This window comes from Cyprinus carpio, chromosome A8 (genome assembly GCF_018340385.1).
Source record: "Cyprinus carpio isolate SPL01 chromosome A8, ASM1834038v1, whole genome shotgun sequence".
In the NCBI taxonomy this organism is placed as follows: Eukaryota; Metazoa; Chordata; class Actinopteri; order Cypriniformes; family Cyprinidae; genus Cyprinus; species Cyprinus carpio.
Window position 1 is genome coordinate 13,216,627 of NC_056579.1, and position 16,760 is coordinate 13,233,386.

At 39.7% G+C, this 16,760-nt stretch overlaps 1 protein-coding gene across 1 annotated transcript; it reads left to right on the forward strand.

Moving 5' to 3' along the window:
- Window positions 1–1,000: 1,000 nt before the first annotated feature.
- LOC109084984 (beta-citrylglutamate synthase B) lies at window positions 1,001–15,598 on the forward strand. Its single transcript, XM_042762353.1, has 5 exons — window positions 1,001–1,648; window positions 7,894–8,124; window positions 9,994–10,080; window positions 14,122–14,325; window positions 14,580–15,598. The coding sequence occupies exons 1-5, from the start codon at window positions 1,486–1,488 to the stop codon at window positions 15,110–15,112; spliced, it is 1,218 nt and encodes a 405-aa protein (XP_042618287.1). The 5' UTR covers window positions 1,001–1,485; the 3' UTR covers window positions 15,113–15,598.
- The last annotated feature ends 1,162 nt before the right edge of the window (window positions 15,599–16,760 follow it).

The window sequence follows — 16,760 nt, forward strand, 5'->3', positions numbered from 1 at the left end:
AAATGTTCCGCCCTGAAAATATTTCTTGAAAGCTGATTGGTTAAGGAATTTGGCGCTGGGGGTTGATGGACGTGTTCGGTCGAGATAAGGGTGGGACCAACAGTCCTTCAGGCTGAAATGATGGTTTACTGCATCGTGTTATTTCTCTGAACGTTACAGATTTGAGAGAGGGCTGATTTTATTGAGAACCCTTTATTTACCAGCAGGTTTAATAATGTCTGTATCTATGATGCCTGTTCTCTCTTCCTCCCCTTGCCCCCTCCCTCTGCCTCTCTGGGTGTAAACAAAGCCGAAGTGGGTCATTTGACGTGGTATGATCTAGTAAAGGTTCCGCATCCCTGACGCATCACGTAAAGCGTCGATGTATTAGGCCTTTAAACCACAAAATAAATTAAACAAAGCCATAAACGTTTCTCCGATGCATAGTGGTACATTGACTTGTATTTCCAGACTGACGACTGACAAGCCATCCATATCCGACATCTGCCTTGACAAGAAAAGGATCTTCGGTGTTTCGTTGTTATTGGGGTTGCCACGACACTAAGAAAACGCTGTTTGAGCTGAACAAAAGAGCAAGGATGCGCTTTGCAGACGCATGGGGGGGATTCTTTTCTTCAACCGTTTCAACACGTAGCATGAGCAAGAGGCGTTGGTATCTAAACTAAACCAAACCAAACCTCCCCACGCCCGGTCTGAACCGGTTCGGGGGCAGTGCGCGCTCCTGGAGAATCCCTCCCCTCTCCCTTGCTGAAATTCCTGCCACGCGCTCACACACAACACAAAAAATCCTTACCAGAGCGCGCGCGCGCACCCGCGCATACGTCACCCCTCCTCTCTGCCTCGCTCCCCCAGCATCTCCATTGATTCCTGCGGACATCTCGAGCCTCCTCTTGTTATCGTCTCTTATTGGTTCGCAGTGAGGACTCTGTCCTGCGATTGGCCGATGAGAGTGCGAGCCCTTCTCGCTCATTGGCTGGTGCGGGCCGTGCATGAACGCGAGGGAAAGAGTTGTAAACGCAAAGCGCGTGCTGGAAAAGCAGAGGCGCGTAGAGCTGAGAGCAGCGCGAGCACCGGAGACCAGCAGGGGCATCTCTCGTCACAACATCCAGCCTCTCATTCGCCCGCTCTCCATTTATTCGCGATTTTTTTCGTTTTTATCGTTGAAGCCTTAATCGTAGGAAGCGATAGGACCCGAGTTCCTCAGCGAGGCTTTTGTTAGCCCGTGTTGGGGGCAGTTACTGTTGCCCCTCAGCGGGGGAGCGCATTATCATCTTTCGGTAATTTGGGAGGCAAAACCGCAGCCTCTCACTTCGTGTTCGTTAAATATCGATTTTATGTGTGTTGTTGCGTAATTTCGGATCTAGTAAAACCAGATTACCTGGGATTTTTTAAAAAACACTGTCGCGGTTCTTTGTGTTGCTTCTGCTTCTTGTCCCTGTTTTCAAGCTAACGTTACCATAAGTTCCGCACTCCGAGCTCCAAAACATGTGCTCCCGGGTGTGGTTTATCACAGACCGGCGGATCAGCCAGGAGTACCCGCAGGTCCAGATCCTGCGAGCTCTGAAGGAGCGCTGCGCCGAGGACGATGTTGAATTCCGCTATCTTCTAATGGATGAGATCGTCCTGACCATCACGGATGGACAGCTCGGTAAAAACCGCACACATACATTTACATTCACATACGTATTCCTTTTGTACGAGCACGGAAATTGTTTTTGTTTAAACTGTTGAGTTGGCTAAATAGCTGGTCAGTGTGGATGGTTAGCGCGCTTGCATTGAGCGGATGTACATCACCGTGTGAGCGTGTTTTGTGTAACGTTAAGATGTGCGTGGGGTGACCGCCTAACCCACTTTTAGTCACCACAGCCTAGCCGATGGTCGGAAGAGAGGCCGTTTAATTGTAATCTTATATCGAACATTTAATAGCTAATCTAAATACTGACGTGAATGTGTTTATATCAGCATTTATTGTTGCACCATGTGAGCGCGGGACAGTCACGAGCGTGCGGCGCGAGCGCGTTCATTATCAACACATAAAGCCTCGAGCGCAGATGGCGCGACGTTCACAAAGACCTTTTATATTAAGGTGTTAAACATTTGATAATTTTAAGCTTTTTTTTCCTTTTATCTTTTTTGGGTGTTTATTCGATGCGCAAGCTTTTGTCCAATAGATTAAACAGATGTTATGACGCATTCGCGCGAGATTCCACATACAAAGGGCTTGCGTCGAAATAATCAATTCGCCACGTGTCAACCTCGACTGAAAAACGATTTTAAAAACGTTTAATCAGTCGGACGAAATTTGTATCGTCTTTTAGATGATTATTGATGTAATAGCGTCACGGTTTGGTAGCCATACTAAAGATACAGATATTGTCTAATGAACTTGAGGTATCCGGGATGCTCAAACGATACACACACCTTTAGCGAATCCTCTTAGTCGTGGATTAATCTCTTGTTTTACCAGTTTAGTTTTTATAGCCATTTATTTACTTAGCCACTTGAACATATGAGACAACAGTGGTTCTTATACCAAAGCAAAGATGATTTCAGGTCACTTTAAGACCTAGTGTGTGTATTTGGAGCCTGTAGAACCCACTAGAATATGAAAAAAACATTTGTGGTGGTCATGCCGTTTAAATTAAATGGACAGTTCACAAAAACATCTTTCATTTAATCGCCCATATGTTATTCCGAGCTGATTTCCTTCAGTGGCCTACAGAAGGAGATGTTAGGCAGAGTGTTTAAGGCTGGCAGCCTGAGTCACCATTCACTTTAATTGCATCTTTCTTTCAATGCAATGCAAGTGAATGGTGACCGAGTTGGTTATTCTGCTTTTTGTCTTTTTGGAAGCAAGACATATGGGTTTGGAACAACATGAGGGTTAGCAAATGATGATGTTTTCATTTTCATCTTAACGGTTCCTTTAATAATCAGCTGACAGCGAGTTGCAAAGTGTTTTCATAAGACAATGATCTGAGTCATTTACACCAGTGTTGCCATTGTGGGTGGGGCTGTTTTGCTTTGAGGTGACAGCATTTCTTTTAGGGGCGGCAGATGGGGACTGGGACATTTTGCATTTTGCATGGACCTGAGGTAAAGGGAGTGGCTATGCACCAATGCAGCTTTGCTTTGAATCAACTGCTTTAAGTTTAGTAGTGTGACTTCACAACATGAAGGCCAGCCAGTCTAACAAGAAGACCCAAAGAGACAAGATAAGTGAAGGAGAGAAGAACCGAGACCGTATTGACCTACTTTAATGCAAAGGTAGTCCGTTGTCTGGAGAGTGCCACAACTGGTGCAGGTTGTTGGCATGTCATATTTGTGTGTGTGTTTGTTTAATCTGCTGGCCCGGATCCTGTCTTGGTCCGATTAAGAGGTGGTTAACAGTCGGTCAGCTTTGGGATTTAAACCCCCAGAGATCCTGACATTCAGAGTTACATCATCAACATTAGACACATGGAACAGTGTAGGTCAACACTTGATCATGATCTCCTGTGTCAGTAAAAACATTGCAGTTAAATACCAAATGAGGCCATATCAAAATTCCTGAACATGTCTCATTTTAAAGGGGTCATAAACGGAGAAATTAAAATGATCTTGATTTTTTGACACACAAAAGGTATTTTTACTATAAAAACATCCTGGATGTTTCAGAATTCAAAATTTTCTCAGTCTAAAATCTGCTTATATTGAAGCCAATCTGCCAAAACGAAATGGTCGTGGAATGTGCCAACTTTGAAGTAATATTGTGGCTAAACTTCACCACCTCAGAAGATCGATGCCTGCTTCTACATCACTGCCTGTTTATTCCTGCCCACAAATTCATACATGTATTAAGTAAATAACAAGAGAGTCAAATGCAGGTCTACTTTAGAAACCAAATGATCAAGATGGCTCCGAAGACAACAAAATGCTTTGCAGTGCCAAGCTGTAGAAAAACAGTCTTTGCATTGCCTTCCATCTGATCCCAGCATTAGAAAAGAGTGAATGAACTTTATTGTTAATGAAGTTCCAGACCGTGTCAGTAAGAGCTTCATTTCACAGCGGATTTGTTTACAAACAAGGCACAATTCAACACAGGATTTTAAGAAAGATTGAAAGTAAAAGACGATACTGTGCCGAATCGACTATGTTGGATCCGACAGTAATGTCGCACCACGCAAATGTGAGTAACTGTTTTTATTATATGGTCACTATTGCTTTGTCTGTTATTATAGATCATTTGTACTGATATGTTCTATAATGCGCTTTTAATCTAAATCACAGCAGCGTCCATCTATGAAGGATGTAGGCTGTCAACAGTTAGCCAATCATAGCAGTGGGCATTTACTTCCCAGTCTACAGTCCGCCACGCCTATTCAAATGGAGAGTTCCAATGAGGGGGTTCAAAACAGGACAGAAAAAAAGACTATTACTTCTAAATAATGTTTTTTGATGTTAAAATTTTGATAACATTATAAGTGGATCTCAGAGCAGTACAAACAATTAAAAAAGGCATTTTATGACCCCTCTAATTGAAAGATCAAATCCATTCGTGAACCTGTTGACAGGCACTGCAAGAGTGTGTATAGTTATCTTATCACCTGCTGTGTGTGTTGCGCCACATGCAGCAATCAGACAATCAATAGGTAATCAGGGTTCAAGACTTGTGACTGTGATTTTTATTTTTTTTTTTCACTACATTGATGGTGTGAGCGAAGTGTGTGTGTTCCTTTTTGATGTCAAGTGTCCATTCCTCTAAGAGATGCAAAATCTAACACCAATTTAAAGTCTCACACATGCACAAACTGCAAGCATGCTAAAAAAAAAAAACAGGCAAACAAAAGAAACTAGTTGGTGGTAAGTGAATCTTCAGACGGGAACAATTTAATCAACCACTTCCCAAGACATTTCATTATATAAATAAAATCATTGGGAGAAGTTTATAGATATAGAGGAGGATGGAGAGGTGTAGTGTTTAAATGGCATTGGTATCTGTTGTGCGTTAAGATTGCTGTGAATTCACTGGCTTTCAGGACTGAATTTAGGGTTTCTGTGGTGTATCTAGTGTAATCATACAAGAATGAATGCCAGTTCTAGCCCTTAATGCACACAGATTAGGTTGTATGTGTTAAGATGTGAGTTGTTTATTGTAGTCTAGCTTGTTTATGAATGAAAGGCCAACTTGACTTTTTTTTGTGTGTGTGATTATTGTGGTGGAAAATGTGTAATTCTGCATGTAATGGTGTTGTTCTGCTTTCATTGGCAGCTGAATGACACATTCAAAACTCTAAATTCGCATTTCAATTAAGTAAAACAAATCAATGAATTTTCCATTCTACTACCATTCAAAAGTTTGGAATTAGTAAGATAAAGATATTAGGCTCATACTTTTATTCATCAATAACACCGATGATAATAAACACTCTACGGACATCTTGGCAATACAAATCTATCTATCTATCTGTTTGTATATCTATCTATATGTATATTTTTTTATATATTTATATATATGTTTCTCTCTCTCTCTCTCTCTCTCTCTCTCTATTTGTTTTTATATGTGTTTTTGTTTGTTTTTTATGTGTGTGCTTTTTAAATATCTGAAAGTACACTTAACATCAGTCAGTAAAGCAGTTAAGCATTATAATATGATAATCAAGTATTGTTTAATAATAGTTTACTAATTAGAACTAAAACTTGGTAACCATGTATAAATGCAAATTAGTCATTTAAACTTAACTTAGGACTGGTGCTGGTGCTTTTTTGGTCAGTCAGTGTCTGTTACATGTTTTGTCTGTTTACCTTCCTGTATCTAATACCAGCTCACCTCACCCTCAAAGCACACCTCTGAAGTAGGTTAAACCTGCATCTATACTGTACTTAACATAGAAGGGTAGCCTGAAATTCTCACTTGCTCAAGATTTAGTTTGAGATTCAGTTGTGTTTCTTAACTCACAATGAGACAGCAGCCACAGAACTTACAGAAGGGGGAAGTGAAGGAGGTAGACGGCATGTGCTATGTTTTCTGAGTCGGTGGATACATTTACTGATTTACCCTCAGGCAGGAAAAAAAAAAAAACTTGATTGTCTTTTATTAATTCATGCATGCAAGATAAACAAAAAGATGTGTACACTTACAAGTGCTTGAGGGCTTATTTCTTGTTGTCACGGTGAGTGTATGACTATCATTTCCTCCGGAAATTAGTCAGACCGGTATGAGCCTGATCTGTTAGTGTACAAAAAGGTGTTGGTGTACCTCTTAGCCCAGGTTGTGTGGTTAAAAAAATAAATCTGAAAAGTCAATAAATTAGCATGCTTACAACCAATGAAAAAGTAAATGTGCTGCCATGTTAATTAGTGTTTAGAAATACAGAGTAAGTATTATCTGCTGTTTCACTGACACCAGCCAAGATGGTGGACATGGCAAGAGAAATGTCAATTATGAATATACACTACTGTTCAAAAGTTTGAAATAAAGATGTTACTTTAGCACCAAATCAGCATTTTAGAATGACTCTGAAGGATCATGCGACTTGAAGACTGGAGTAATGCCTGCTAAAAATTCCTCTTTACTATCACAAGAATGAATTATATATTATTGTATATTAAAATAACTTTTATTTTAACTTGTAATAACATTTCACTCAATTATTGTGTAGATATTTCATTATTTCATTATTTGTTGTAATTAGAAATGAAGTGGTGCACCCAATATTTGTGTTTTGTATTTTTTCAAGCGTTATGCTTTTAGGTTAGCTTTATGATTTTAGGTTAGCAATATGCTAAACGCAAATTCTATTAAAATCAGTTGTGACACATTACGAGTTTCCAACATGTGAGTGCTATTAGTGTAGCGTGCAGAATTGTCTGTGTAGAGCAACTTATATGGTTCTATGACGTCTAGGATGGTGCCTATGTAGGGAACTCACTAAGTTTTAGAACGGAGCTATAAGATACCAAAAATTCAATACAGTAAATGTTATATACTTATTTCTTTTTGAAAATCAATAATATCTGTCTCGTCATGCCTGTTATAGTCCTGTCATACTCTTTTAACTGCATGCATTCAAGTCCCACCTGCTTTGATCCATGAGAGGAAGAGGGAGTGCTGATGTAGCAGTTGCTAGTGAAGATGCTGAGTCGTGGTTTGTGTGTGTTGCTCCATCCTAAGATGGCGGAGAACCTGGAGAGATTAGAAATTCTGTGACGCATTCATGTTTTGTCTTTCTCTTGTTCTCTCATGGCTCCTTTTATATCCTCTGTTTTACATTTCCTGTTATCTCCTGAATGCTCAAACACATGCTTGCCTTTATGTAATCTCTGAAATCCTATCTTGTCATCATCTGCTGTTTAGTTTGTTCTGTTCCATCCAAACAACATGCCATTTTTATGAAAGTTTGATTGCTCTTGTATTCATAATCCGAGTCAAAACGCATGATTTGTGAAGTAAAATCCAACGCGTGCCGGATTGATTTGAGTTTTTACTAAGTGAAGGCTGGTGTTAAGTGAGCATAACACCTAACTGGTATCTTAATTAAAAGCAGAAAGCAGTGCAAACTGGGTTAGTGGGTCAGCGTGAACGTCGCAGTAGCGAGGCAAAGCAAAGGAACGAGCGACCTTCTGCAGTGTTGTGTAACGGCGCTCAGAAGGAGATCAGCTATTTAGTATTGCAGAGATGCTGTCGTGAGTGTGTGTTGTTTTGGAAACTAAGCCCAGCTCATCTGTCATACTGAGTGTATGTGTGTGAGAGAGAGAAAGGGGTGACCCATCCAAATGAAAGTCTGGCTCTCATTGGTTGCCCAGATACAACCAGTGTAATCCCTTCACACAATACTGTGCCGGCCAAAATACCGACTACACTGACCGTACTGCAGCATTGTGATTTATCTTCCCTTTCTTTTATTCTTTCAGGTCTGCGGGTTGGGCAGGAAATCGTTACATCATTCCCGCAAGTTGCTGTGGTGCGCGTTCCGACCCCATGGGTCCAGTCGGACAGCGACATCACTGTTCTGCGTCACCTGGAGAAGATGGGCTGTCGTCTGGTCAACCGGCCTCAGGCCATCCTCAACTGTGTCAACAAGTTCTGGACCTTCCAAGAACTCGCCGGACATGGAGTGCCTCTGCCAGACACGTACTCCTACGGTGAGAGCATCTTTATCACTGAAACACACCACTTCTTAATCTGTAATTAAAAAAAAAAAAAAAGGATTTTCTGCACAGAAAGGAGAATTGAAATTTCCAAGAAAGCATTTTTGTGTCATGACCGATAACAAATGTGATTAAATACATATTGTTTTTAAATACAACACTTAATACAATTACTTTTTTATATATATAAATTGTCACAGGAAGTAATTGCATTAAAATCAAACGTCACAGGAAAAACATTTACATATTACATTATTAATGCTTTTCTTTTGAACTTTCTATTCATTCAAGGGTCCTGAAAAAGTATCATGGCTTACACAAAAATATTAAGCTTCACAACATTTTTAAGCATTGATAATAATGAGAAATGTTTCTTGAGCACCAAATATTAGAATGATTTCAGAAGGATCATGTGATGCTGATGACTAATAGCTGCTGAAAATTCAGCTTTGCCATCACAGGAGTAAATACTTATTATAAAATTTTTATTTTATTTAAAATGGAAACGGTTGTTTTGAACGGTAATAATATTACACAGTTATACTGGGTTTTTTCCCTGTATTTTTAATCAAATAAAAGCAGCCTTTGGTACGTGAATTAAAAAAAAAAAAAAATTATCCACAGTCATTTAAAAAATCATACCGACCCCAGACTTTTGTACAGCAGTGTATGTCGCTCCTGTATTTGTCATTCATTCGTACAGACAACGGCTGTTTATGTGACAGTCTCCTGTTTGCAGAATGAAAGGGGAAGACCTTATGACTAGCTAAAGAAAACCAAAATGAAACGCCAGTGAGTGAAAAGGGGAGGGGGTGTACAACAGCAGTTACAGCTGCTGTAGTGACGTGTTCCTGGCAGAGCTGGTCTGACATACCCTGCATTTTCTCTCTTTCGCCCCCTCCCATTGAAAGCTAGTTCGTCTGCTCGGCTCAAACCAGCCAAACAGATTCTGGATCCCAAAGAATCTTCTTTTCAAAAGCACAAAGAATATTTGTATTCAAGCATGTAGAATGTACAAAAACATCCAGCAGTTATACTTACTGTGGTTTGGGTTTGAGCTTAAATTATATTTCCACATACTCCTTCACTTTCTCTTCTCCTTTATACTCTCTTTCCATACACTTTCTGTTTGTTTCTTCTTGGACACATTCAATCAAAGCAAAGGATGTTAAATGAAAATATTTTGTCATTTACCAAACACTAATGGTTTTTCAAATGTTGGCTAGCATTTAAAATATAAATACGAGGAGGAAAACAATTAAACCTATTTTTTCTCCCTTTAAACATCTGTAGCTTGTAGCCTGTGTTTTGCCAAGTTCACTTTTAAATTAAATAGCGTTAAAGCATGAGTAACAGACCTACTGGACTCTGGTTATTGTCATTTTGTCAATTAACAAAAAATGTTTATTTACTATACAGAGATATCAAATGTATGTACACAAAATAGAACAGCATATATTTACATTCTTAAAAGGGGAAAATTAAAATTATGTATAAAAAAAGACAAGGGGAATTTTTTTTTTACAAAGTGACAATTTATAGTGCACCCTGTGGGTCAAACATGTGGCCATCATGTTTCATCTGAAGCACACATTCTCCAAAAACATCTTTGAGCCATTAACCTTGAAAAACTGGCCACGTAGTTGGACAGAATGCCGTCCAGGAAATGGGAAACATTGTGCGTGGCAAAAAAATCTGCCAGTCTTGCAGTCCTTCTCATGTGGATATTGAATGTCTCAGTGTTGCTTGTTTCATTAGAGCTGTTTACATCTCTCTCAGGAATCTCACACTCGAATTAAATCTCAATTTTAATTACATTCATTACATATTCACTAACCAACATCTCTGTGTGTGTGTCTCCAGGAGGACACGACAACTTCCGCAAGATGATCGATGAAGCCGAGCCGCTGGGTTACCCTGTGGTGGTGAAGAATGCTCGTGGACACAGAGGTAAATCTCTGATTCCAGTACAGCCGTTTTGCATAATGGGTTCTTTGGGGATTGAAAGAAACAGGCCACATTAGACTTCAGATCTGGGTGCTGACAAACCTTCAGGAGCCTTGAGAACACAAATGCCTCAAAGTTATATAGCACACTGGATCTCTCCAAATGAAGAAATCAGGCAGCTTAGAAACATCTCTTTTACCTTAAAAACAATGGTTGTCTGTCTTTTTCTCTCCCAGTGCACATAAGGCATCTTTGTCCTGCACTGTTTTTTTTTTTTTTTTTTTTTTTTTTTTTTTTTTTTTTTTTTTTCAAGCACATTTAAAGTGCATGTGTGTGCTGAAAGCATAATTTTCTTTTCAACTGTTTTGTTGGTTTTGATGGTAGTTTCTGATCACCAATCTTACAGAATTACACAAACGGCTCTGAATTAAGTCTCACGGTAAGTCTAGAACTCACTTTGATGACTAGCGGCCACACCTGAAGAAAATTATTAAACAATGTCATTACCTTATTATGTAATATACTGTATTAATATTTTTGGTGATGGAAAAATTCTGCCAGATCAGCCCAACCAATCTCTGCACACCAATTCAGAATGCTGCAGCTGCACTAGAGACCTGCACTCCCACGGGACTACTGTGAGACCCGCGGGACCCGACGCAACAGTGCGGCGAGGGGCGAGACTTGATGGGCGGGTGCGGGTAGACACTTGTATGTGTGCAGGATGTGGTAGAATAAAATGACTCCCACAAAATAGAAATATCTAAACATAAAATATCTAAAAACAAATATATTGTTATTCATTATTGCACAAAAGCAACAATAACTAATATAAAATAAAAATGATTGACAGGCTCAAGCATAGGCAGAGTTTCTAATTACAACACGTGTTTGCAGCATTGAGCAATGTAGCCAATCAGACATATCTGTTGATTTCTGGGACACATTGGCCAATCAGAAGTTAGAATCCACTCACCGCTCAAAACGTCTGAGTTCTAGTGCAGTGCTGAAATTTTGTGCAAATTTCGTTTGAAAATTTGTGCTCACAAATCCTTTCATTATAACACACTAAGTGTAAACATGAAAGATTCGTTGTAGGGCTGAATGAATAATTGGATTTGCGATAATATTGTTATATGAAAATGCGATTTTTCAACCTCAGAGGCTGCAAATAGACGGGTCACGTGATACATGAGAGTAAATAGGTGTGTTGAACTTGAAGATCAATCGGTGTATGACATCAAAGTACGGCGAGAGAAAGCATAAGGAGATGTCCGCTCTCACAGTACAGTACTTTGATGACACACACCTATTGGTCTAGCAGCACTGCTTTAAGTTGAACACTTCTAAGCAGTCTTCAGAGGAAGCATCAAGTTGGCATGCTACAGTGTTGCCAAGTCCACACATTGGGGATCCCCTCCAAAAAAAATTGGTATTTTACCCCTTGGAATGCGATTTTTACTGGTGGACCCCCCGGTAAACTGGTGAAAACCTGGCAACCCTGGCAGGCTACATGTGGGAATGTTTGAAAGCATTTTTGAACATACTTCAAAACGGCACAGTAACAGTGTTATGGTGCATTTCATTGCTGAAGACTTCGACCTTAAGATAATATATAAATAAATATATATAATATTCTTTATTTAAAGTCTGTCTAAAGTTAACAGACATTGGTTAAAAAGTGCAGTCCACATGTTGACATAGGTTTATTACAGTGACTTTGAATTGCCTAAAATAGTGTGGTAAAGCAACAGATTTCTTTTTGTATTTTTGCAATCTACTTTAGCTTGTGGTTTGTTACTGACTTTCATATTAATGTTTACAGCAGTCATATTTGTCAGTGCTTTATGTTGTCATAATTATTTCATGCTTACAAGGCTGGAAGTTCAACAAATCAGTCAATATACTACTGTGATTGTAGGTAAATAAATATGTCATTCATATCAATCCATGCATCACCTAATTTCATCGTAACATATAGGCCTGGCCTACAGAAAAGAACATTTATGTTTGATCTATCTAATATTGTGTTGGTCATACTAAACAATGATTTATCTTGTCTTTGTTGAATAATACAGAACATAACATAAAGAGCTTTAAAAAAAAAATGCTTTTTTAATTGCAATCACAATATTGGTAACAAAAAAAACAATAGCAATTAGATTTTCCTAAATCATTGAGCCCTAATTCATTGTGCATATATTTATTGTGTTATAACAGAGCTTTGTGAGATCGTGATGAACTGAGATGTCAGCATTTTAGTGATTGTAAAAGAGCGCTTGCTCTTTGCTCGAATTCTGCCTTTTCAAACCATGCACGAACCATGCATCTTAGCCTGTGTTTGCTTTTCTGTTAAAAAAATAACAGTGGTTTGTGAATGTTGATGCTTTAATTACGAATATTTTATTGGGAGCGTTTATGCTGGGATGTTGTGGCTAGGCAAGATGGAACATAATGACACGGGTCAGCTCGGTTTGTTTCCACTGCAGTTTGGTACCGCTTTAGAGTGGCCAGGATTATTCACGTTGTTATAGTTGCGCCATCTCTACTGCCACAACTCATTTTCATTCTGCGTCGTCCCATCAAGCTCTTGCTAGATCCTCTCCTCTGCTATCAACGAGAAGAACGTCTGTACTTTCTCAACAGACAATGAAACAGCCATTTTTTTTGGTTGTTAAAAAAAAAAAGGTGCAGTTGTTCAATACAGTTGAGTTTGATCCTTCGCTGACTCTGCAGATTTAAATCTAGCGATTCTGTTGTGTCCTGTGTCGCAAGTTCAGTAACGCAGGTAATGATGATTCTCTCCAGGCGATCAAAGATCAGCAGAGTTTACATTTCACGTTTTGGTAATGGTACGGTTCACTCGGAACCTCAACCGAGGTGGTACTGAAAAAGTACCAGGTACTGTACCCAGTGGAAAAAAACCCAAAAGTGAACCGTACCATGCCGTATCATGCAGTGGAGAAGTGCCATATGATGAACTTCATATCTACAGGATCATCATTTTGTGAAGTCTTGTGAAATGGAGTGTTGCATGATGTTGCAGGTTTCCTCAGAAATGTGGAAACTTGTGAAACTTGAAAAATGGAAGTTAAATACAATTAAATTGGTATTTATTGTACTCTTAATTTGCAATATTAATTTCCCATTTTATTGATTCAAATCTATTAATAGAAAATTCTAATGGAATTTATCGTTTTGTTAATTTACAACAGAATATTCATTCGTTTTGATACAAACCTATTAATAGAAAAGTAATGAACAATTTCTACTAGTGAATGTTTTTTTTTTTTTTTTTTTTTTTTTTTTCTGAAAACATTGGCTATCTCTTTTAAATCAATATCTAGTAGTGACCATAAACTGGGAAAGTCATGGAAATGATTGGTTAAAGGTGTAGGAACACTGGTTATGTAAAGCAGGTCTTGTCACACACATTTCAGTCAAACCTTTGCTAAAAAGGGTATTGGGTCGATGAACTACAGATGAAAATAAAACCTTGCACAGAATGTTGACCTTTGTCAGGCTGTGACATGTTTTAAAAGACCCATGGGGAATTGGGTGGGGTGGTGACAGCCTGATAGTTAAACATCTGGAGAGTTCACAGCCCTGCTGTATCACCTTTGTGCCCTTGAGCGACTGGAGACACTTAACCCCTGGTTGCTCTAGGGAGCCTCTCCCTGCAATTAGTGTTTTGCATATGTCCAAATACATGCTGCTACCTGACTGTGTATCAAGAGTGTAAAATGTTGTCACATAAAATTCATGCATTTAACCCTGGACTGTTACATTTTGCTCTTGTTCTGTTTGGTTGTTATGCAGAGAAATCAATCATTAATTGAGCTTTTGGCAATGACACTTAAATATTGCATAACTTCCTGAAGTAGCAGAAGACGCATTTTGCTTTAGGTAGTTCCTAAAATTAATTCAGTGAATTGTAGAGTAAGTCAGTGCACTATTTTTTTTTTCCTGGTAAAACCTCACTTTTGATAAATTTGTACTCGATCATAGTTGGTCTTTAATGGTGTGCCACATTTTGATCTACAGGTAAAGCGGTGTTCCTGGCCCGGGATAAGCACCACCTCTCAGACCTGTGTCATCTGATTCGCCATGACGCCCCGTACCTGTTTCAGGAGTATGTCAAGGAGAGCCATGGGCGGGATGTGCGAGTGGTTCTGGTCGGGGGGAGAGTGATCGGATCCATGCTGCGCTGCTCTACCGACGGACGCATGCAGAGCAACTGCTCACTGGGTATGCAATCACACACTCGCCTCTCCTAAAATATTAGATTTGTGATGCAACTTTTCAACTTGTATAATATGTATTTTCTTTTCTTTTTCTACGTTCTATTAAATTTTCTATTACAAGTTTTTAATCTAATATTTGATTCATTTCAGTTACCAATTTGAATTGTTTTAGTTTTAACTGACAACACTGCACATAATTTCCCATTAGCGCGTGGTTTTGCTCCTCTTTTATTTATTAAATTTATTTATTTTTGTTAGGTGGGGTGGGAATGATGTGCCCCCTCAGTGAGCAGGGGAAGCAGCTGGCTGTGCAGGTGTGCAATATTTTGGGGATGGACGTCTGTGGAGTCGACCTGCTGCAGCTAAACGACGGTTCCTTCGTGGTGTGCGAGGTCAACGCCAACGTGGGCTTCATCGCGTTCGACCAGGCTTGTGGGATGGACGTGGCAGGCACTGTGGCTGACTACATCCTCTCCCTTCTTCCAAGCCGCCTCAACAGAAAGATGTCGCTGCTTTCTGTGGTCTCCAGCACCAGCGAAACCAGCAGCGAGCCCGAGGTGTGTATCCCGACCGAGGTGATAATCCCAACGGAGGTGTGTATTCCCAATGAGATCTGCCCACCCGGCGCTACCTGTGCCATCACTGACGCCGTCTCCACCATGAGCACAAGCTCCACCTCCAGCGAGAGCGAGGTGGATCTAACAGAAACAGGCCCCGCTCCCGTCACTGCAGATCCTACCTACAATATCAACTCCCTTCTCGCGAGTGAGATAAAACTGTTGACTGAGTGAGTTGGAATTACAGCCACAAACACACACTTACATATACACACACACACACACACACACACACATACACAAACATCAAAGAGCGAAACATACCGAAGTGGACATTTTACATACAGATGCACACATGTAATCATACTACCCCTCCCTGTAAACCCCCGTCTGAGGCTGCTCCCCTGATGTTTCTTCTCCATTGACAGACTATAGAAATATACAAGTGTACAGTGCAGTTGGAAGTGCACTAGCTAGTGTACACTCCAGCCTGGCTGTAGTGCACCAGCTGGATATGTGTTTGTCACTGTAATTTGAGGGTGCATGCACTGTAGAGTGGTTTTACCGGGACGTGATTCCCAAATGTAACCTTTCAGCTACCATCAACTGGATTCTGATGTACATACTGTGGGTTAGGGTACACACATACTGACTTACACTTAAGGACATATTAAAGTCTGTATTATAGAGAGAGAATGAATAAATTTTGTCTGTTACAAACCTTGTGGTAAAGCCTGGCTGAAGGTATAATGCATTGCATGCATGGGGCGAGAAAGAGGAAACCGAATGGACCCAAATTTCAACTGCCCACCAGGATACTAAGGCACATACCTCCCTGCCCTCAAAATCCCACACAGACACATAGAGGGACAGCAAGAACAAAAACTGGAAAGCTGTGAATATTCTCATCCATCCTTACTCTTTTAAAAGCATGAATGAGTACGAGTTATTTTAGTCTGTTGCAGTGGCTGCCTGTAGTAAATGAATTACTAACGATCAGACAAGCGTAAAGGTTTCATTTGCCTTGCCGGTGTCAGTAAAATTGAATGACTGATGTGGGACCCGTTTTGAATTACCTCTCTTAATGTGTAAGGAGGATTTGGCCCATAGGAACTTCTTTTTCACAGGCATCTTCTGTCTGGTAATTGTGTGAATGAGGCGGCCATTTTAGAAATCCACCATTTTGAACTGGTTAAAGCAATCTGTTTGCGGATCAATTGTATGTGAGCGGAAAAAAGTACTTAAATACTGAGCTTGTTTTTCCAATGTCTACTACTCAAATCTGCTAATGACCACACGCCAATCTGCATGTGTGCCACCCCAAAAGCAATTTCCCACATAGAGTCTGAACAGTGAGTTGCAGAGAAACGAAGTAAAGTAGACTTTTAAATACTAATGTTTTTACCACAAGGGCTGAACGTTTTGCCAACACTAAGCGCTGATGATGAATAAGCTATTTGTCTTCAACGACTTGCTTGTACAAAAATACTGCAACAATAAAAATTGAAGTGTCAACTCAAACGGGTGCTACATCTGCTCTTAATTCAGCCCAGTGGTCTAAAAGCCAATGACAACCTGAAGGAAAATTGTATTGATTTGAGCTAAATTTACATTTATTTGTTGTACTTTGTTATATCTGTACACCATGCATTTTTCACAAGTTTAATTCTTCTTTTTAAAGTTAAGCATCTGGAAGTGTCTCAAAATCCAAAAAAGTATAATTTCAGCATATATTCATGGAATGAAATTCACGTCTAGTCTTAAGGATTCCATACAGCAAACCTAAAGTGGACCAAGCTCACAATCCAAACCAGCTCAGAATGGTTTACAGTGTTAGACGTCATAGTTTAGATCAATTAAATGTGAGTTCGGACTTTCAGAT

What these genes read in the sequence shown, in the direction of transcription:
- LOC109084984 (XM_042762353.1), top strand. Translation starts at nt 1,486, where the DNA reads ATGTGCTCCCGGGTGTGGTTTATCACAGACCGGCGGATCAGCCAGGAG. An exon ending in GAATGCTCGTGGACACAGAG is followed by an intron (nt 10,081 to 14,121) that starts GTAAATCTCTGA and finishes TTTGATCTACAG; the next exon opens with GTAAAGCGGTGTTCCTGGCC. An exon ending in GCAGAGCAACTGCTCACTGG is followed by an intron (nt 14,326 to 14,579) that starts GTATGCAATCAC and finishes TATTTTTGTTAG; the next exon opens with GTGGGGTGGGAATGATGTGC.